The following is a 22,449-nucleotide window of genomic DNA, read 5'->3' on the forward strand; positions in this document are numbered from 1 at the left end:
TATTAAACACCTGCTGTGTGCCAGATACTTTGAGTAACAACACAGGCACGTGGTCTGCATAATGGACTGCAGCTGATGACCCCCGGAGAAAGACCAGGGCTTGGCACACAGCACATAGTAAATGCTGTTTGTTGAATGAAAATCAGTGGAAGCAGGAATAGCTGATGAGGTGGAGCCCCTCAAAGTGGGAAGCCACACTTTCCCAATGCAGTTAACCCATCTATCCTTCTGTGGTTTGTAGTTTGAGAGAGTCCTGCCTCTTTGTCCTACCAGAAAAGGATGTTTTTTAGAGCTGCCTCTACTGCTCTTGCTCTATAACAATCATTTTGCCTGTTCTGAATTGGAATCTTTCTTGTTCACTCATGTCCCTCAAGGTAGGCTATGCTGAGGCTGGTGCAAAGGCAATTATTGAGTGAGGATTTAAAGGAAGATAGAGGAGCATTATTTTATTGTACTCCTGGTTTCACTTAAATAATGATTGCTTTTCTTTTCCCAGTCGTAAAAGTTATTATTCTTTTAAAATTATTTTAACTAAAGTAATATGGTACTCTAATTGGTATTTTGACTAAAGTAATATATCACATGGCTAAAAAAAAAGTAGTAAGGTTTGTTATGGATGATAAATCCTCTTCTTACTTCCTCTCCTCATTTGTTAACAGAGTTAAGCCACAATTTTTGGTTAATTACCAATGTTTATATTATGCTTTTTCTTTTTATACCTTGATAGATTTCATACATTAGCAATAGTATTAACCTTCAGAACCAGCAGAGTTTTCTAAAGCAGCAGCTAGCACTTATTGAGTGTTTACTATGGGCTAGGCACTATTTTCATGTATTAATTCATGTGACTCTGTGTGAGATTAGGTACTGTAAGTATCCCCATTTTACCAAAGAAGAAATGAAGACCTAGAAGGAATAAGTAACTTGCCCAAGGTCATATGGCTAGGCATTCAAGCCCTGGAAGCTAATGAAGCTTTTAGCCATTATGAATATTTATCTCCTAAAAATATCTTACCAAGTAGGGAAATAGAGATCCTAGGCAAAAATTTGAAGTTGTACCGGGATTTTAAGGCTCAAATTTAGCTAGTTTGGGAGACAGGATGTTCAACGGGAGGAACCCAAGGGGAATGAATATATGCTGAAAGGTAGAATAGTTTTTTCTCTTTCATTGCTTTATGTTTATAAATACTTCTTGTAATGCCTTTCCCAAGCTCTCGTATTTTCCTGAGCATATAATAATAGTCTACCAGAGAATCTTTACGCAGATTCTGGGTGAAGAGACCATTCAGAGCATTCAGTTAAAATGCCCAGATGTTGGACATCTTTGAAATGAGGACATTAGCACAGAATTTATGAAATTGGAACAGTCTTAGGAAAAAAATTTTGTTATCACATATGTGTCATTGATCAAACCAAGACTGGGTGAGAAGGTATGAAAGTAGATGCAAATTTCACCATTTTAGCAAACTGTAAGATCCCTTCTGACCAGAGAGATTAGCATATATGGCATTCTGCCTTTCTTCCCTCCCCATCTAATGTATCCATTTATGAAAACGTAACTTTTTTTTTTTTTTATAATTCTGGCATTATAAGCTCACTCCCCAGCACTTCTCTCCATGTAACTGTCTCATTTTAAAGCCAGTGTTATTGGTTATAAAGGTAACCTTATAGCAAAGCTTGGGAGAACTGGGGTAGGGCCAGTGAGTTGTTGATAATGGAAGAATTGACAGAATCCAGAAAATGGAGTGAGTCTATACTGCCTAAAGCAAGTCCAGCCAACCTATCCCTTCCTAACTCTAAAAACTGTAATATTATATACATCTTTATATGATACACTGTACATCAAAAGTGAAGCCCAGAGACTTGGTGAGCAACTGTGTGTCTTAATGATGGTGCTGCCATGAAAAAAAGCCCCTCTCTGATGTAATCTGGGGAATAAAATACTAAAAATATCACCAACGCATTGCTTTTACCCCAGATCTATTTTGACTAGCGCAGCTTGCGACTGTTTACATAGAGAGAAGGGGGAGCAGGTTCCGAACGGGGCGTCAGCCTACTGTTCCTGACGTGCATTTTAACAGGCCACCTGACAAGATCAACAGGAAGAAAAGAAAAATTGTGAACAGGTGCAAGGGACCAGAGGAAGATGGTCCTACTTTTCCCTCCTCTTAATCAAGTTGGCACATTGTTTTGCTGCCAGGATTCTCTGGCTCATACCGGTGGCTGTGCTAATTGCCTCCAGGGTGGGGCTTGATTGAGGGGACCCAGAATCCCACATTGATTCTCTGGTGCCTTAAACAAAGGGAAAACTGGATTTTTGTTTGGCTGTTTCACTGTCAGAACCTGAAATACTCCATTCGTCTGCACAGAGGCTTGTTGGCCAGTGCTGCTCCTGACAGCGGCATCACCATGGAAATGTGTGACACATTTGTTGATGAGTTGTCTGTTTCCAGATGGACATCTTCATGCCCAGCACCAGCCTTTGAGAAATTTAACAAACCATTTTTAAGTATTTGCTTTGTACAAATTGTGGTTTAGCTAAAGGTCTCGCTGGCTTTTTTGTTTTATACCACAACGGATTTTATGCAGTGTGTTGTGTAAGTAATGATGACAGGTCTGGCTTTGTTGTCCTGGCTCTTTGTTTTTTCTTTCTTCGTATCCAGTCGTATCCACCATTGGCTGGCCGGCTGTGGTTTTAATGATACACTAAAACCTATCCTCTTTCTGAATTGGTGATGATTCTGCCTTGGTGTTTAAAAAAAGCTTATGCTGGGGATAATGCTGCTTTGAAAGTCATGTAGCCAGCGGCTTTCCCATTTTATTGAAGAAAAATATTAGGAAAATATTAATAGTTTGTCTACTGCTTTCAATTCCGTTGCATTCCCTGGAGGGATAAAAAGCAAATGAAGACTGAATATTGCTAGACTGCTCAGCGATTGTGGGTGGTGGGCTGTGGCGGCTTGGCGGCTGGGGAGGAGGGACTAGGCAAGGGCAGGTCTTCTCTGCAACAGACTCTTTGCTGTGAGGTGGGCAAAGTACCATCTTTCAGAAGGTTCTGCTTAGGTCCTCAAATGTGCTTCTTTCATTGTGTCACCTGAAAGTTAAGGTCCTACAGACAAAGTCATAGAAATCCACCAAAAGTATGTTAAAAAAATACGTGTGTGTGTATATGTAATTTATATATAAATAATTAGAGGTTCACCGTAAGTAATTAAGATCACAATTTAGGGGGCACCTGGGTGGCTCAGTTGGTTAAGCATCAGACCTCAGCTCAGGTCATGATCTCACGGTTTGTGAGTTCGAGCCCCATGTAGGGCTCTCTGCTGTCAATACGGAGCCGGCTGTGGATTTGGATTTGGATTATCTGTTCCCCTCTCTCTCTGCCCCTCCCTCCCTCTCTCTTTCTCTCTCTCTCAAAAACAAATAAACATTAAAAAAAACTTTTTTAAAAGATCACAATTTAGTTCAGTTAAATTGTTAGTATTTATCCAAATGAACCACGGTTTATGAATATTAACATCCCAAACTGAAGTTAAGGAGTTTTGTCTCTTTTACTCTTTAACCTTTATTTTTATCTCTGGGTAATTGTATTGGAGGCATAAATAATTAATGTCTTTTTTTTTTTGTTAATTAACCAAGTGATTTTCTAACTTCTTAGTAAGTAATCCTTAATTAAATGTGTCTATTTTGTTAGTTTACTTTCATTTTTTTCTCTTAATATCAAGATGGAATGTGAAGTTCTTCTGTGTGGTGATTGTGGGTCAGAGTCCACTGATTAACTTATTAATCCATTAGGACTTGATATTCTGGAAGGCTTCATTACTGTAATGTCACACCAATCTTTCTCAATTTTTTTTTTTTAAGAATTAAGCAGAATCAATAGCTACCTTGAATTGTCAGGTGGAAAAAATAATTGGCTTATCCATGAACATGGAATCTTTATTCAGACACATGCAAATGTACTACCTTCATAAGGATGATAATTTTGAAAAACATTTGAACAGTATAATTACTTGGGAAAATGTTACTTTAGCAAACATCCTTGGAGGTAGTATGAGAAGGGGTAGTATGAGGAAACCTGAAACTAGATGGAAAATGGTACTATAGATAATAAGGGAGAAAATTATATACGAAGACAGTCATTGTATCAGATTGATCATAAGCAATAAGAAAATGTATTAAAACTTCATGAGCTGGAATACAGACTTTCTTAGAGACAAACACCTGTCTTTCAGAGGGACCATCCGAGATATTATTCTGTGCCACATGCTAAGGAATCATTGGCTTGTTGATTGGTGTAATTTTCCACTTGCACAGTTTCTGTGATTTTTTTTCCGACAAATGGGATGACTCGAAGTCACACCTATTTGGACCTTAGGGTGCTCCAGTCATTTCCTGTTGACAGGAATCTGATGAAAACGTCATCATCATTACCACTTGCCCTGGAGAAGACCATTAGCTGCATGTCATCTAGAGTTTGTCCTGTAATACATATTAAGATTGAGGTTTATTGTACTCCCTCCCTAACTGTTGAGAAGTCTAGATCCCTTTATCTAGAGGCCCACTACCTCTCCAGACTTCTATTAGGCCCATTGGATAGTGTAGCTCTATATGAGTGTGACTTTATGGAGAAATCAAAGTGTGTGTGTGTGTGTGTGTGTGTGTAGCATGTGAAGTCATTGCAGAGTGCTCCATGTTTAATACAGGGATCACCAATAGGAAAGTCTCAGTTCCCTAGTGTTTGTATCTATTTGTTGATCAATTAAACTCTTTAGTCTTAAACAATGCTTTGTTTTTCCAAAAGAGAGAAATTAAGGTGTTAATATACTGCTGAAAGTTGCTGCCACAGGCAGTTTGAACTGATGTTCTCATGGGGAAAAATCTTCCTGTAGACCATTATGTGGTATGCCCCGGTGTGTACAGATTCCAGATGGTCATTGGAGATGCAGTAACCTATTTCCTCTGCTGCCATTGGCTCACTGTGAAGGACCAGGCAATGCCACGTTCATTAGCTGCCTTCATGGCTCTGAGCTCTTCCCAATGGGCAGAGGAGAGCACCTCATAAAAAGAGGCTGGTTAGGTGTCTTCCAGATTGTTTTAAATGTACCAAATATAAAGGCTGCAGGGAAAAGGCTCTAACAAATTATGCTATTGGGGGCTTTTCTCACTGACACATTTTTTTTTAACCATTGTGAAAAAGTTATAAAATGTCTTTTCTTTTTTTGGTGCTCAGATGAGTATAGAATCAAACCGGTGGAAGAGGTCAAATACATGAAAAATGGGGCAGAAGAGGAGCAGAAAATAGCAGCCAGGAACCAAGAAAACTTGGTAAGAATTACATTTCTCCTATAACAATGGATTTTGGTGACACCGTTGTAATAAAATCTGCACTGCATGTTTAAATGGTAACTTACATGCCGGCACAAGATTTCTTGAAAATGCCATCGCTATTTATAGCTTGCCTGGAAGTGGCGCCATCGCTCCTGTATCCTGTTTGTTTCTGAATAAGCCCTTCTTTAATCTTGATAGAGAATACTCCAGGGGAAATACAGCAAAATTAGTAGTGTCTTGAAATGGTTAAATTTAAAGGAAAAAGCAGGAAGTCAGATTGAGATTTATGGAGTGAGGACCAGTATATATACTTTTTTCTTTTTCTCCACCTCTTTAGCTCTGACCCGGTCAGAATGAACAGCTAGGCTTCATGACTCTGGACATGGAGTGTTGTTCATAAAGTTGCCTTTGAGAGGAAATTGATGTGCTTTTAAGATAGGTCTCTATCAAAATAGTCAGCACGTCACATTCACAGTGTTGGGCTTTTGAGTTAATGTGAGACTTGTAATGATCTGAAACAGAAAATTAGGAGCCTCCTTCTTTCATATGAATCTGTATACATATTACACCTTCATATTCCATCTCTATAAAAACATTTAGTCAATTGCCATATTAGCTGATTTCTTAAAAGAGGTTACAGACTGTTAAGGATATGCAATTATTCCATTGTGTTAGAGCAGAATTGTTTTTTTATTTTCTTTTGGGATTAATTATTTGCTATATTTCTCATGTTTGAGTGGATGTATTTTTAAGAAGCTGGAAACGTCATATAATGTTTTTGCTTGACTTCAATTTTTTTTTCCATTATGTGCTTTGTTTTTGTTTTTTTGATTTTGGCTACAGCAGAGGGAGTTGGCCACTGTGTATGAGTGTCTCAGGCTGTCGTTTTCCATGATACGCTAATGAACACAATGGGCTAATTCTTTGTCCTCTGTTCTTTTCTGAACATCTGAACTACAACTTGAAATACTAAAGTTGCCAACAACTGAATATTTTAGGTCATTTTTAATGTGCTTTTTTTTTTTTTTTTCTGAGAGAGACAGCGTGAGCAGGGGGCGGTCAGAGAGAGGGGGAGACACAGAATCTGAAACAGGCTCCAGGCTCTAAGCTAGCTGTCAGCACAGAGCCTAACACAGGGCTCGAACCCATGAACCATGAGATAATGACCTGAGCTGAAGTCAGATGCTTAACCGACTGAGCCACCCAGGTGCCCCTAGATCATTTTTAAAAAGTGAAAATATTCTGTAATAAAATTTTTCTTCATAAACAGGATTTGGATTTTTAAGGTGTTGCTTAAGTCACAGAGATTCATCATACCTATGGTATGTTTTAACATTAACACTTAAATCCAGAAAACAGTAACTATGACTAAGCATGGAAGTTACTGTGATCAGACTTTATGTGAATTTTTTCTAACTTTGAGTAGATAAATAGAAGACCTTAATAGTTGAAGCATCAGGAGTCATTTTTTGACTTAATTTTGCTGAAAATCAGACTTTGTCCTTGCTTCATGGAATTCCAGGTTGAATTATAGATCTCGTCTTTAATGTTTCCCCTGAAGGCTGAAGAGCCCTGGTGACCAGCCTGGCTGGTCCTTGGATCTAACACTAGAGTCTACCCCTGCTGCGCATGCTCGTGCCTCTGAACTCCTAAGGGAAACAGAGTGTCTTACAACATGTGATTTCCTCACCGATCCCTCCTCTTGAAAGCCAAAACAACTTCTTCCTTCTTTCTGATTTCCTAGTCTCTCAGCTCCTTGGTGCCTAGTATATTCTTTTCCAGTACTTGGCTAGAATTGGTGCTAGTGCTTTGCTATGCAGACTGAATGGAAATTCCAAAAGAGAGAAATTTCTGGTTGCTTTTTTTTTTTTTTGTCACTTGTAGACTATCTGTGACAATCCCACACCCCTTTTCTGCCAGCCAGAGCCCAGACCACCAAGAGGAGTTTTTAAGCTTATAAAGACCCGCATGGAGAATGGGGAGTAAATGGTTATCTTTGATTCTGACATTTCTAGACTGCTTTCCAAAATTAAGTGATTTTTCAGTTAACTGGTAGTATATTATCTTTGTCACCTACTCCATCCTTTGAGATACATAATAGAGTATGGACCATACATGTTCTTTGAGAAAACAAAGAGCCTCCTAAATTTGAAGCTTGCTTATATCGGGGTGGATGAAATAGGTTTAACAATTCTTTATTTCTCCATCCATTAAAATAATCTAAAAGACAAGAATCTAAATCTAATCTAAAAACAAGAAGTTCTTGTTTTTAGTATTTTTAAAGATTTTTTTTTTTTACTCAAAGTTTTAATTAAAATTAAGGGGCTCAGCAAACTCAGCCCAGATAGTGTAGCATGATGGTGACGACCGTTGGCTCTGGAGGCAGAAACTGTCTGGGTTCAGATCTCAACTCCACCACTTGCTCACCATGGGGTCAAGTTACTTCATGTCCCTGAACCTCCTGCCTGTCAAGTGGAGAAAAAGGCAGTGCCTCATGGTGCTACACCAGCTGCTCCTGGTCATTGTAAGGCTGGGAGTGCAGTGCCTGGCACATGAGAAGACCTGGTGAGAGCTAGGCATTATCATGTAAAACAGAAGGAAAGAATGTTAGGGTCAGAGTTTCTTTCCTTTTTCTTTTGTTACTTGGTGAGAGATTTCTAAATGAATACTTTAGGTTAATGCCAGTATTGCATGTATTTTGAAAAATCTTGCTTGGAAACTGTGAAGTTATTTGAAGAAATATATTGCGACCACTTATTACCTACAAGGCCCTTATTTGTATCGAGAGACACAATAATATTTAAAGTCGCTGTCCTCAAAGAGGTTACAGTAAAGTTGAGAGAACAGTTCAGTTCCAACAAATATTTTATTGATCGCCTCTAGGTACAAGGCTCTGCACTAGACTCTGCAGAAAAGCACACAGTAAAGAAACCACTGACCTTACCTTAAGGTGATTATATGGTAGTATACAAGGTAGATACCAACTGACTATAAATAAAACAGGATTAAATACATAAATCAAGCAAGCAAGCAAGACTGATTCCTAGAAGGCAATACCAAGTGCTGCCAATATCAAAGGAGGCAGAGACCTTGTCTGGCTGGGGTGTCAGGACCTACTTCACAAAAGAGCTGGTGCTTGCAGTGGGTCTTGAAGGATAGAATGAGGAAGGCTGTCCCAGGCAGAAGTGACAGAGTTGGAAAATGCAAGGTGTATTTAATAAGCATGTGATCCTGTTTGGGGAGTGGGGGAGAAGAAGAGAAGGTGTCAGTAGGACAGCAGCAGGAAATTACGATCAAAATGTAAATGGGGTATTAGATGGAGTCTTGATGTCCTGCTGAGAGGTCTGAAATTAATTCAGTGGATCATAGGGAGCCTTTGAAGGTTTTCCAGCAAGAGATTGGCAGACTGAGATTATGAATCAGGAAAGTTTATGCGGCAGCTGTAGGTGTAACATGGATTGGTGCGGGGAGCCCAGGCTGGAGATCATTTGTAACAGCTTTTGCGAGAGACAATGGACCTAACCAAAAAGGTTGCCTGCTCGGGCACTTTGGCTGCAGTTTCCTTGGGTGGAGGAAATTGTGCTGGTTTCTGGCGGGTGATGATGAATCATTTCTGTGTCAACCATTTCTATATTCCCAATACAAAGATGTGCATTTATCCCAATTTTCAGCATCATTGGACATCCATTTAGTCCATTTTACTTCTTTCACGATGTAATTCCTTCTTCAGGAAGGTGATGTGAAGTTGCTGCTTTGGCTGTATCTGTATAGATCAGATAGATCCTACCTTCATTGTTTCTGGCTTTATAATTTTGGTCAAACATCTAAAACGTCTGAACTTTGAGTTCTTCATCTGGAGCTTGATAATAACAAACTTAATGAAGTATTAGAAGAAACATAGAAAAATATGTTTAGGTTCTTAGCAAAAGGAGGCTTTCTTAAACAAGACCTAGAAAGCAAAAGCTAAGAAGAAAGGAAAGTAGTTTCTTTCATTAGATCAAAATTAAATGCTCCCCGTAAAACAGTATAACTACAAAAAAAAATTAATGGATAGTCAACAGCCCAGGAGAAAATATTTATGACCTATTAAAGGCAAAAGATTAATTAATGTCTGAGATTTATAAAGAACGCTTGTAAATAATTCAGAAAAAGATAATCCATGAGAAAAAAAAACAGGTAAATGAAATGAAATAAACACAGGGCTTATGGTAGAAGATACTGGGCAATAAGTGTATGAAAAGATGTTGCACTCACTGGTACAGTGGATACTGTCTTATCCAACTCCCCACATTAGAAGACTCCCGAATCCCTCTCTGAAAGATACTGACTGCAGCCCATGGCGTGCTCACCTGGATGGCTCAAGGACTACGGTCTGGAACACCTCTGTGCTTGTGCTCTCTCAGTTCATCATGTTTTCCAAGAGCCAGGTTTCCCAAACCTGTTTATACTGGTTGAATGTCATTGTAATTATGTAATTGAGTTAAGTAATATGTAAACCATGGAAACACAAGTGTGGAAAGAGAGCTGTTTTATTGAAAATTAAAGCCAGTGCTTTAGAAAGTCTTGATGAAGTCACATTCATAAAAAGCTTGCTGTTAAATTAAATTCAATTCTGCACTCACATTATTTCACAAGGTCTTTACATTCCCAGTTCAGTTAAGAAATCAAATGAGAGAATCTTGGATGTGCATTAGGAGGGTGTGGTTAGTACAGGAAGTACATGTGGACCCTCAGTCCATGGTTCCTTACTTAGGGGAGAAGCCATGTTCCTATGTCAGAAGATGTGAGAGGCAATGAACATCCATGTATTTTAAAATAAGACTCATATGCTTAATGTATATATACATTTTTATGTTGCCCTGCTTCAACTCACTTCACCATTTAATTACCAGTCCAGATGATATTGCCTAATATAACTTTTAATCAGGGAAATGCAAACTAAAATATGATTCCTTAGACTGGCAAAAATTTGAAGTTTGATAATATCAGATTTTTGGCATAGGTGGAGGAAAATCTGTATTCACATACTAGTGGCAGACATCTTGGAGGATAGTGTAGTTTATCTGTTAAAATTAAACATACACACCCATGACCCAGCACTTCCACATCTTGGTATCCACCCAACACAGCCATCCCTGTGCTTGAGGCAGCTTACACAAGATGGTTCACTTATAGCATCATTTCTATTGAAACACTGAAAATAACCTGTATTCTTGTCAGAGGAGAATGGTATAGCCGTACATACTAGAAGGTAGCTAGAAAAGAATGAGTTAGAGCTTTATGAACAGTCATGGAGAAATCATACAAATTGTAGAATGCATATGTATAGTATGATACCATTCCAGGTTTTTTAATGAAACGGCAACACTCTACATTTTCAGTGAATACTCCTAGACGTATAGGGATTCATAGGAACCCCTGGGTGGATGTGTCTCAGACTATTAATGGTGGGTACCTGAGTAATGGGGGATGTACACGTGCCGAAGCTCAGTTTCGTCCTCTGGAAAATGGGAGTACTAACTGAGCCCCCCTTAGCAGGAAGTTGTGAAAATTAAATAAGATATGCTTGTCAACTCGGCTTGGTTTCTGGCATAGAAAATGCCATTGCTGGCTAGTGTCAGCAGTGAAGCTGGATTATATAGGAAGGATGAGAAAGAATTGTTATGTGGTGGTAAAAGGGGATTTTTTTTTTACCCTTAAACTTAGTGTTTTTTTTTAAAGAAAATATGAGTACATTATTTGCGTGATTTGAAATTAATTTTTAAAAGGGGAGTGATAATAAAAAAAAACTCTGATTTTAACTACCTGGGAATCTGTAATGTAAGTGGGATTATATAATTTTCTCATTATCCTAAGTATCCTCAGTTTTTTTTTGTCAGAAAAAAAAGGCAGAAGAAAGCTCAAGGATCAACCAGCTTTATTTATGTAGGTTAACCGTTCTGCATATAAATGATTTAAAGGTAAATTACTCCAGACTTCGTAGTATTCAGACCCTTCCTTCTCTAAAGTACATGTCTTGACAAATAAGAGACATTCCCGTTTTAGTTTTAAAGTCCTTCTTCTTAACTATTTGCTAAAACATTATCTTGTTTTCCATAATATCTGTCCTTCTTAAGCTATCCTCCTTAGGAGTTAATAAATTGTTTGATTATGAGATATGTTTTGTTTTTGTTTTTGATATGTATTTCCTAGATTTTCAATGTCACAGTGCTTTTTGATTCATTATTTCCAGATACCTTTGTAGAAGTGAGAAGATTCTTCTCTATCAAATGACCTGTGTCACAGTTCATAGAGCTTTTGACCTCATCTTTATCCATAGAGTTGAGGACTGACTTAAAACATGCTTGTCTAAGTCACCACTTCCTGAGTACAATCAAATGACGATGTAAAAAGAATGTTCTAATATGTTTTAGCAGGAAAGGAGAGTGGAATCAAACTTTAGGTGTGGCTACATCCGCCTCCTGCTTGCCAAGCTGGCAAGAGCCTCCATATCTATCTCCAGTACATTACATTTCCAATAAATGTCAAAGCATCCAGCTGCAGAATTAAAAACTTGGAGATTAGGAGACACTTTGATGAAAGGAAATGCTCCAGAACCCAGTGAGAGCTGTCTTTGAACCAGTGGTTTCCAGCTGGCCAGGACTGGAAAGTGGCCCCACAGCTGAAGCAGTCCCAGTAAGGGGCCAGGGAGAGTTCTCCAAAGCACTGTATTGATGAACAGCTGGAAACACACTGCAGAATAGTCTATAATTCCATTGGGAACTAGAGGTCAGTAGGAAGGCTAAGTGCCCAAGAACACTGTCACCATATCGCTCAAGATACTAGAGCAAACCTATGGGAAATAAATTCATGTGAATGAACATTGTGAATAAAGTTTGAGTTAATAGTGTTTGTTATGCCAAGATCTAGACATTCGTAGCTGGGACACTCTAAGAGTCCGTTTAACAAATGCAACCATGTTTACTTCCATGACTCTGCAGAGCAGCTAATATAATAGCAGACGGACTTTGCTGTTTAAAAGTTGTTCTGGGCGATCTTAGGAATGACTGTTTATCTGTGAGTGCTCATCCTCAAATGGAAGGTCAAGTCATTATTTTTAGAAACCAAATAACGCAAAAGACCACGACTTTGAATTGTCCCAATTCCCCAAGTCTTTTCAATATTCCTAGCACTCTTGACAGTAAGGTAAAATAAACCAACAAGATTGAAGCTGATACTCCAGACAGAGGGTCAAGCTCTGTGAAGCACCTCTTCTTCCTCCCTGCCCTCCTTCCAGGCGCGGGTTGGATTGGAGCTCAGGTGGGGCTGGAATGGGTGGGTTGTGGGGGGACATGTGGACCAGAGGTAGAGAATTTCTCATTTGTGGGAATGCTGTAGGGCTGAGGGTTCTCAAACCAAAAGTGAAGATGGAGAGTGGTTTGAGGGTGTCTGATTTTAGACAAGAGAAACCCCTTCCTGGTACAGTTTCAGAAACAATCACTTTAGCACAAGACCCCTCCCTCAAGTTCATCTGCTTCTAACTCAGAGACCCCCACTGGTTCCCTCTTCTCTCATGCTTATGATGTTGACATCAGCCTCCGTGCTTCTGCAGGTCCATCACCTGAACCTTTGAATTTCCTAAGGGAATATCAGCCTCTGTGAATGGAGGGTTTGGATAGTATGATTCTCTTTGTTATGTTTGTTGCGGCATAGAAGGAATCAGAGGGAAGAATCCTACCTCTGTCTTTCTTGGAAGACTTCCTTTTTTCAGCTAGCCTTTTCAAGCCACTTGAGCCAGACACGTTCAAGGTCTTACAGATTCTTCTGGCACTGTGGTGATTTGTTTTAGAGCAGAACAGAAGTAGAGTTTAATTCTCTGAGGATGAGGGATTTGTTGAATCAGCCTTCTGAGTTTTAAGTGTTGAACAGAAGCTCAGTTCCTGATTCAGGAACAGAATGTTATGAGAACAAAAGAATGCCCACAAAAGTGCTTTGTAAACATAAAGACCAATGCAAATTATAGTGCTTATTGTTGTTACTAGTTAAAAGGACACCTGGATGCATTCCTGAGGTTAGTTGCTATTCCATGGTAAAAACACAGTTAAGGCACAGCATACATCATCACAGCACCCTTCAATCTCCCACACAGAAAGGGCATCAAACTATATACTCAATAGATACAGAAATCAATGAATCAAAGATGGGTTTTACAGCAACTACTATAATCATCCCAAAAGCTAGGCAGAGCAAAACATGACTGAAATCTTATTTCAAATGGCTTTTTCTCTTTGCCATTTTAATACACTGAACTGACCTTATGCAGGTGAACACAATGATAAGGACAGGTACAACATAGCTCTTAACTAAATCCCTATTTGAGTGGACTCACTTCTCACTAGCAGCTAGGCACTGTCTGGGCACTGAGAGTATATGAGGTTTGTAACTCTCAGGAAACTCAAGGAGATAGATAGACACAGTATTAGAGAGTAGAAACCCTTGAAGTCACTGGGGAGAACCAGAAGAGAATAGGGCACCCTTCCTGAGATATCAGAGAAGATTCACAGAGCTCCCATTGCAGCCAGGCCTTAAATGAAAGCAAATTTTCATTGGCAGATGAGACTGGGAAAGGGATTTCAAGCAACAGAATGGTGGGAGCCAAGCAGGGAGACGTGGCACGAATAACGAGTGGGTGGAGAGGCTGATGGAGCATGTTGTGAAGTGTTTTGGTTAGTTGGTGTGTTTTAGCTGGGGCTTTTTGTTTTTGTTTTTGTTTTGTTTTGTTTCAGTCACATTAATTTCTGGTTGACAGAGAGCCACGTGCTTTAGCCAGTTTGCAGCATTTGTAACGACAGAATAAATAGAACAGACCTCTGCTTTTCTAATTTAAAGATTGAGGGTGTTGATAATGACTTCCCTTTTCTCAGCATTGTTGCAAAATGTGATTGCTTTTAAATATGCTTTCCTTGGGTGCAAGGTGCTGTCTGAAAGTTGTTGAACATAGTTACCCTTGACCTTCTCCTGCCCAGTAAGGAATAGCTTCTCATGTATCCTCTGAAACTTTCCCCATTTAACTTTGGGAAGTATAGCCAACACAAACAGCACTTTAGAGTTAGATTTTTGGCCTCTTCTCCAAGAATGGTACCCTGATACCTAGGTAGAAAATGGAAAGGAGCCTTCTTCAAAGCTTGATTCTGCGTGGTCCACATGGTCATTCTAGATACTGGATTTATTTATCTCGGTGAAACATGGGCATATTTTACTCAAGGGGCCCAGTTACAACAGCGGAGTGAGGGGAATTGAGGGGCTGCTAGGAGAGCCGTCAAAGGCTCTACCACCGCTGTTAGAGCATCTAGAACAAAAACACAGTTGTATGCCTTTTCTGCAGGTTGTTCGTATTTCTCTTCTCTCCTATGTGATGCTAAAGATAAAACCAAAGCATATGAATTTCACTCATCAGTTGGCAAACTCAGTGAGGGAGCTTCACTCACAATTAATAATTTATGCCCTGGAAGTGAGAGTATCAGAAGACACAGTAATGTTTCCAAGTCCGGGCTTTGATAAGTATCCCTTCTTGTGGACTTTATTTGTGAACATATAATCCCCGGTATTAATAGAGATACAGGATTTGCCAACCTTGTGATTTGTTTTTAAAAAGTTGTTAGAGGGGCGCCTGGGTGGCTCAATCGGTTGGATGTCCGACATCAGCTCAGGTCATGATCTCGCGGTTCACAAGTTCGAGCCCCGTGTCAGGCTCTGTGTTGACAGCTCAGAGCCTGGGGCCTACTTCGGCTTTTGTGTCTCCCTCTCTCTCTCTGCCCCTCCCTCACTCACACTCTGTCTGTCTGTCTGTCTCTCTCTCTCTCTGTGTCTCAAAAATAAACATTAAAAACATTTTTAAAAATAAAAAATAAAAGTAAAAATAAATGAACAAAAAGTTTCTAGTAATTCTAACAATGGATTCTATACCTGTCATTCAGAAAAGATGGAAAGAAATCACCAAGCATAAAAAATTCATACATCATCTTGGGAGGGAGGAGGAGGTATTGTTTTAGCCTGTCAACGTTATAATAGATATACGAAGATGCCATCATAACTGTTTGCTTTGTGTTCATAATAAGTCTAATTTAATTTAATTCCTCAGTGCTCTGTATGATCAGAGATGCCAAATTTCCTCCTTCTTTGAAAATTAAAACAATTGATAATGACAGTGATATTTTCCAAAGCGTAATGAGCTGACTCCATTTTTTTTGTTCCTGTCAGTGTGTGATGGTATGCTATAGATTTTCATTCATTTACAGACCGACTTTTTCTCATAACTAGACCACTTCAGGGCTTGCTTAATTGGAGACAACGCCCCCCCCCTTTTTTTTAATACTTTATGGATTTGTACAGTTGAGGGCTCTAAGACTAGAAACAAGATAGGAATCTGTTGATTGGAACTGGAAAATGAAGTCAAGATTAGCCTCAGAAACAAAGCAGAAGGTTCATTACCAGAAGTGAGGCCCAGCAACTCTGACATGAATCTGGGTTTCTCAAATGCTGAGCCGGGTTCCTTGACTTCTCCTGAGAAGGAATGTCAAGGAACACCAGCTGCAGGGAAAGAACAGAGAATCTCATTATAGTGAAATGTTTCACAGTCTGTGTGATGCTTTCACACTCACAGTGTGTGAGCTCGTATCAGAAAATCCGCTGGCTGGCAGCCGGCAGTCTCGTGGACCAGGATACATGGCAACTGGATTTGGTTTACTCCTGTTATTCTCTTATCTAATTGTACTTTTTAAATGAGCTTTTCCATGATTACCTATGTGCTGTGTGCCTGCATTACTTTAATACATTCTTGGGAAATACAGAAATGAATAAAAATAAATAAAATCAGTCATAAATCACAGAATGGCTACAGTTTTATGGCTAGTATACACAGAAATATATATATTTTTTCTGAACAGGATGGACTCAAGTCTCTTACAGAAGTAAACGTAGTCTTAACATGTGTCCAGCAGTCACAGTCCTCAGATGTTTTCCCAAGTGATTTGAAAAACGGAGCAGGGCGCCTGGTTGATTCAGTTGACAGAGTGTGCAACTCTTGATCTCAGGGTTGTGAGTTCGAGCTCCACAGTTGGGTGTAGAGATTACTTAAAAAAAATAAGATCTTAAGAAAAGAAAAACTATGATCACACAAAAACCATCACATGAACGTTGACAGTAATTTATTCATAATCACCAAAAAACGGGAAGCAACCAAGATATCCTTTGATGGGTGGGTGAGCAGACTGGCACATCCACATAATGGGAATCTCATTCAGGGATAAAAAGGAATGAGCTACCAAACCATGCAAAGCCGTTAATCTGATGTACATGTTGCTAAATGAAAGAATCTGGCCTGTATGACATTATGAAAAAGGCAAAATTGTAGGCAGTAAACAGATCTGTAGTTTTCAAGAATTTGTGGGAAAAGGAAAGTTGATTAGGTGAACCACAAAGTTGTTTTTTGGATTTTTTTTTGTTGGGGAGTATACTTGACATACATTCTATTAATTTAAGGTGTCCAACACAATGATTCTACAATTCTGTGTATTACTTGGTGCGACTGTCTGTCACTATACAATGTCACTGCACTATATTACAGTGTTATTGACTACATTCTCCATGTTGTACCTTTTTTCTCTGTGACTTATTTATTTTATAACTGGAAATTGGTATCTTCATTTCCTTCACGTATTTTACCCATTCCCCCCAATCCCCTCTCCTCTAGTAACCACTGATGTGTTCTCTGTATTTAGGAGTCTGTTCACAGGGGATATTTTAAGGTAGTGAAACTATTCTTTTTAAAAAAAATTTATTTAAATAAAGAGAGTTTATTTATTTTGAGAGAGTGTATGTGAGCAGGGGAGGAGCAGAGAGAAAGGGAGAGAGAAAGAGAATCCCAACCGGCTCAAACCTATGAACCATGTGATCATGACCTGAGCCGGAATCAAGAGTTGGGTGCTTAACCAGTTGAGCCACCCAGGCGCCCCAAGGTAGTGAAACCATTCTGTAGGATACTGTAATGGTATATACATGACACTGTGTTCATTAGAATGCATAGACATCTACAACAAAGAGAGTGAACTTTAATGTTTGAAAATTAAACAAACAAACATGTCAGGGGATCCCAGCGAAGAATGTAGACTGACAGAGGGATCTGATAGTGTGACAAGTAAATAAAATAACCTCACTGAAGATGGGGCGGGTGGGCGAATGTGCTGACCTAAGTAACTTTAGAAATGAACAGAATCTGTTAAGACTATGAGTAAAACTGTGTATAAGCACTATACTCTTTTTTGTACTGTGGAGCTAAGAGTTAACAGTTCTAAACACACTACAGATAAGTCGTGATGGCTGGATGGTGGAGCCAGGTTTCTCACTGTTGGGAGGTTGTAGACCCACAAGGCAAGTGGCTAGAAGCACCCTGTGCTAATGGGTCAGAGTTGGAGACATCAGTGTGAAGTTGATGTTTAGCCTAATGTAGATACAGATGGATACGTGTAGAAATGTTAATAGATATGTGTGTCCACATGGGCAAACACACATGCATGAGTGAGCATGTACAAGTTTATATAGATAGATGCATATACATGTAGACACATGTGTCTCTAAATGTATGTGCACGTGTAGGGAATATATATGATGGAGCATTTTGTAGTCCTAGAAAATCAGGAAGTGCTAGCATGCCTGTGCGTGCACACACACACATGCACACACAGACACACACACACACAGTGTCACAGAGACACAAGTATCAACTGAAAGAACTTTGAATGGCCAGAACAGAAACAACTGAAGCAACAAAATTAATAATATAGTATTAGATTGTGCTATAAATCTAGTATAGTAAGCTGTGTTTTTACTTTATCCGTGAGTCCATACTGATACGTGACTGGATAAATAGAGAAGAACTGATACATTTCCCACACGAATAATTCCACATCACTTACGTATTGCTCTGTCCTCGAGGAGGCAAAACATCACTTCCTACTTCTGCAGTATGGGCTGTGCATGGTGACTTTCTTAAAAAGAATACTTCATGGATACGGGGAAAAATGGATAACTTTACTGGAGAAACCGGACAGACCCTGCCTCAGCCAGGTGATCACGTTATGTTGATAGCATGTATCCTTGATATGACATGATGAGAATGGCGCTTTATCTCCGTGGTCTTCCTCCAAACACTTATAACCTCAGTAAAATCATGAGAAAAAACACCAGACAAATCCCAGTTGAGGGACATTCTACAAAATACCTGGCCAGTACTCCTCAAAACTATCAAGATCATCAAAAACAAGTAAAATCTGAGAAACTGTCGCAGCCAAGAGGAACATAAAGAGACGCGGCAACCAAATGTACTAGGGTATCCTGGATGGGACCCTGGAACAGAGAAAGGACACCAAGTGAAAATTAAAGAAATGTCTTATCAACGTTGGTTCATTCATTGTGAAAAATGTACCATCCTAATGTAAGTTGTTAATAATAGAGGAAGCTTGGTGTCCAGTATATGGGAACTTTCTGTACTATCTTCACAACCTGTCTGTAGTGTAAAACTATTCTAAATTATAACAGTTAATTAAGTATTAAAAAATAAACCTGTTCTGGGGGAGGTGGGTGGGGGAATGGATCAAATGGGTGAAGGAGATTAAAGAGTACACTATATTGTACACCTGAAACTAATATAACACTGCATGTTAATGATACTGCAATCAAAAAAGGTGAACCTGTCCCATACACACTGTGAATATACCATTCGAATATACAGTAAAACCTGGGTTTGTGAGTAACTTGTTCTGCAGATGTTCCGCAATATGCGCAAACATTTCTAATAAATTTTAACTTGATAAATGAGCGATGTCTTGCAATACAAGTAGTACATGATGCCGAATGTCACATGATCACAACTGAGCCAATGGTTCTTGAAATTCACTTTGATATGCAAGTGCTTTGGATTATAAGTATGTTTCCAGAACGAATTGTGCTCACAAACCAAGGTTTTACAATTATACTTCCATCAGTTAGGATACAGAACAGGGATAGTAGTACTTTTTAAACAGTTTTGAAATATTCCTCACATATTCCAACAGTGTTGAATTAAATGTGTAAATACAGCTGGACAGTATCACTTCATTGGCTCCTAGAAGGTTTGGGCCGTTCAGAAGGTTTCAAGCTACTGAAGAAGAGTGTTGTGGAACAGGGTCGTTAAAATTTCCAAGGTTCCTGCCTTAACCTGAGGGCAGCTTGTAGCCTTGTAAATAAGATAAATGAACTGAGATGAAACTCTTTGAACTGGACATTATTGGTCTTACTCATGTTGTTGCAGAAAATCTCCAAAGTTACTTCTTGGGGCGCCTGGGTGGCTCCGTCGATTGAGTGTCCAAATCTTGATTTTTGGCTCAGGTCATGATCCCAGGGTTGTGGGATCGAGACCCGTGTTGGGCTCCTCACTGAGTGTGGAACCTGCTTAAGGTTCTCTCTCTCTCCCTCTCTCTTTCTCTCCCCCCCCCCTCTGCCTCTACCCCTTTCCCCTGCTTGTGCATGTGTGTGCTCTCTAAATAAATAAATAAATTTTAAAAAATTACTTCTTATAGTATTCATCAGTTTGGGAGTACATTGAGCTTACCTACTAATAATAACAATATTTTCTGAGTTAGAACAGTGGTGAATTTTTTTGCTGCTCAAACAAAGACTCTTCTGCATCTAAGCTTTTGCAATATAGTGGTATTTTGCTTTGTTTTATGGCAAAGACAAACATACCTGCAAGGAAGAATAGAAAAAAAAATAGCTTTTACTATAAATGTAATGTTGGCTATTAAAAACCTCCTTTGTTTTATTTTTAGCATTTTATTTTAAAGTATTAAAATTATTATAATTATTTTTATACCACAGGTTTTTATGGAAAATTAACTTCCAGTTTAAAAATTTTAATTTGTCATCAAATTATCATTAAACTTCTACAGTGCACTCTTCCTACTGTATTTCAGTGAGCTTCTAGTTTTATATCTCTTCATTTAAATCTTATTCTTTTGTTTCATGACATTTTTCTTTTCTTTCCCGTCACTTCGTGTATGTGTGTGTGTGTGTGTGTGTGTGTGTGTGTGTGTGTGTGTGTGTGTGTGTTTTAAACCAAGAAATGACATCAGGACTGAGAAATTGGCTTAGGGCTCTGATTGTGTAAGCAGAACCCATGTCAGCGTTGTGATATACCCAGGAATTTTGTGATAAGATCATGAACTGCATCTGAAGAATAAACTACAAGAGAAGTTATAGTGGTTTGTTAGGCAACATTAGGTAATCAGGACAGTGGTGTTGGTTTTAACTGATCAAAGGAGTAGAGGAAAGGTGTTTTCTCTGGGTCCCAGGGTTGTGGAAGACTCTGCTCCTCCTCCTCTTCCTCTTCCTCTTCTCCTTCTTCTCCTTCTCCTTCTCCTCCTCCTCCTCCTCTTCTCCTTCTTCTTCTTCTCCTTCTCCTTCTTCTTCTTTCCTCTTCCTCTTCTCTTCTTTCTCTTCTTCCTCTTCCACTTCTTCCTCCTCCCCTTCTTCTTTTTCTCCTCTTCCTCCTCCTCCTTCTCCTCCTCCTCCTTCTTCTTCTCTTCTCCTTTCTGCATTTAAAATGTTTTCCTCCTAGGGGCACCTGGGCGGCTCAGTTGGTTGAGTGTCCGACTTCAGCTCAGGTCATAATCTCACGGTCTAGTTCGTGAGTTCAAGCCCCGCATCTGGCTCTGTGCTGACAGCTCGGAGCGTGGAGCCTGCTTCAGATTCTGTGTCTCCCCGTCCCTCTGCTCCTCCCTCTCTCATACTCTCTCTCTCAAAAATAAATAAACATAAAAATTTTAAAAAATAAAATGTTGTCCTCCTTAGTGAACATTTATTACTTCTAAAACTGAGGAAAAGAAAATTCTACAAAAAGCATTTAAAACACAGAGAGTTGCAACAGAGCAAAACCCCATGCTACCACATATTCATGGCTTTCATTCTTGTCATGGGCATCTCTGTGAAAGAGGGGAAAGGAACATTCATCTGGTTTCTGTCTCCATTGAGAACCAGTGAAAACTTCATCCTGCTGCAGGTGGCGTCATAAACGAATGAATCCAGCCATCATATAGCTTCTCAGGACTCCATCAACAAGGAAAGAGAACACATTCACCATGTGGACAAATTGCTTTGTCTTTTTAGGAGTTCTTCAGAAGATACAATGAAAGTACTGTTGTGAAACTATTTCCATTATTTAGCAAATGGCAGTAATTTTTAAATCTTATTGTTAAGGACAGAAAACTTGAGTTAACCAAATTGCCCCCAGGAATGGAGTGTGCTAATCAAGCACCATAATTCCTTTATGCTTGCCTGTTATTGAAATTTTTTGAAATATGGTTGCCCTGTCTTTGTTAATAAGTGCAAGATTTTGTTTGAAAATTTGTTTTAATGTTTATTTTTGGGAGAAGGAGACAGACTGTGAGTCAGACAGTTGCAGAGAGAGAGGGAGACACGTAATCTGAAGCAGGCTCCAGGCTCCCAGGTGTCAGCACAGAGCCCGACGTAGGGCTCAAACTCATGAACCATGAGATCATGACCTGACCCGAAGTCTGATGCTTAACTGACTGAGACACCCAGGCACCCTAATAAGTGCAGGATTTTGAATACTAGTGAATTTTTCTTTCAAGATTCAGTATCTTGCCTGGCCTTAAAGTCATTGTTAAAACAAACAAACAAACAAAAATAAGCAATAGATCCTTAAGCTGAAGAGACTTGACAAAAATCTATGCTAGCCTTGTGACATGCCTTAGAAAAGAGTTTATTTTTTATCTTAACATTATTGTCTGTTATACTTAACCTCCACATCATTTTGGAACATCCTTCTATTCCCAGCATTTTATTCTCTTGCTTGGGATCGTTATTGCTGAATTCTCTCCCTCATCAGCTCAGGTGGAATTTGGCAGAAAATGCAAAAGTAAATAAGTTATTGGCATTCTGAGGCTGTTCACGAACTCAATCATGGTTGGTTATTGCATTAAGAAAGGAGAAGAGTTTGACAGCATTATAGTAAACTAACCCCAAATTTTCTAATCATTTTGCTGAGAACCCACTCTCTTTTCTTGATAAAACATCAGCTTTGAA

General features: G+C 39.2%; 1 protein-coding gene across 1 annotated transcript in view; it reads left to right on the plus strand.

The window, feature by feature from the left end:
• Positions 1 to 22,449, plus strand: part of CUNH1orf21 (chromosome unknown C1orf21 homolog) — a 142,571-nt gene that overhangs the window by 33,070 nt on the left and 87,052 nt on the right. Inside the window, exon 2 of the mRNA XM_077763261.1 lies at positions 5,234 to 5,328. Within this exon, the coding sequence (XP_077619387.1) occupies positions 5,234 to 5,328 (95 nt within the window). The remainder of the gene's footprint in view (positions 1 to 5,233; positions 5,329 to 22,449) is intronic.

The sequence above is a fragment of the Crocuta crocuta genome, unplaced genomic scaffold, assembly GCF_008692635.1.
Source record: "Crocuta crocuta isolate KB4526 unplaced genomic scaffold, BGI_CrCroc_1.0 scaffold3, whole genome shotgun sequence".
NCBI classification, from domain to species: Eukaryota; Metazoa; Chordata; class Mammalia; order Carnivora; family Hyaenidae; genus Crocuta; species Crocuta crocuta.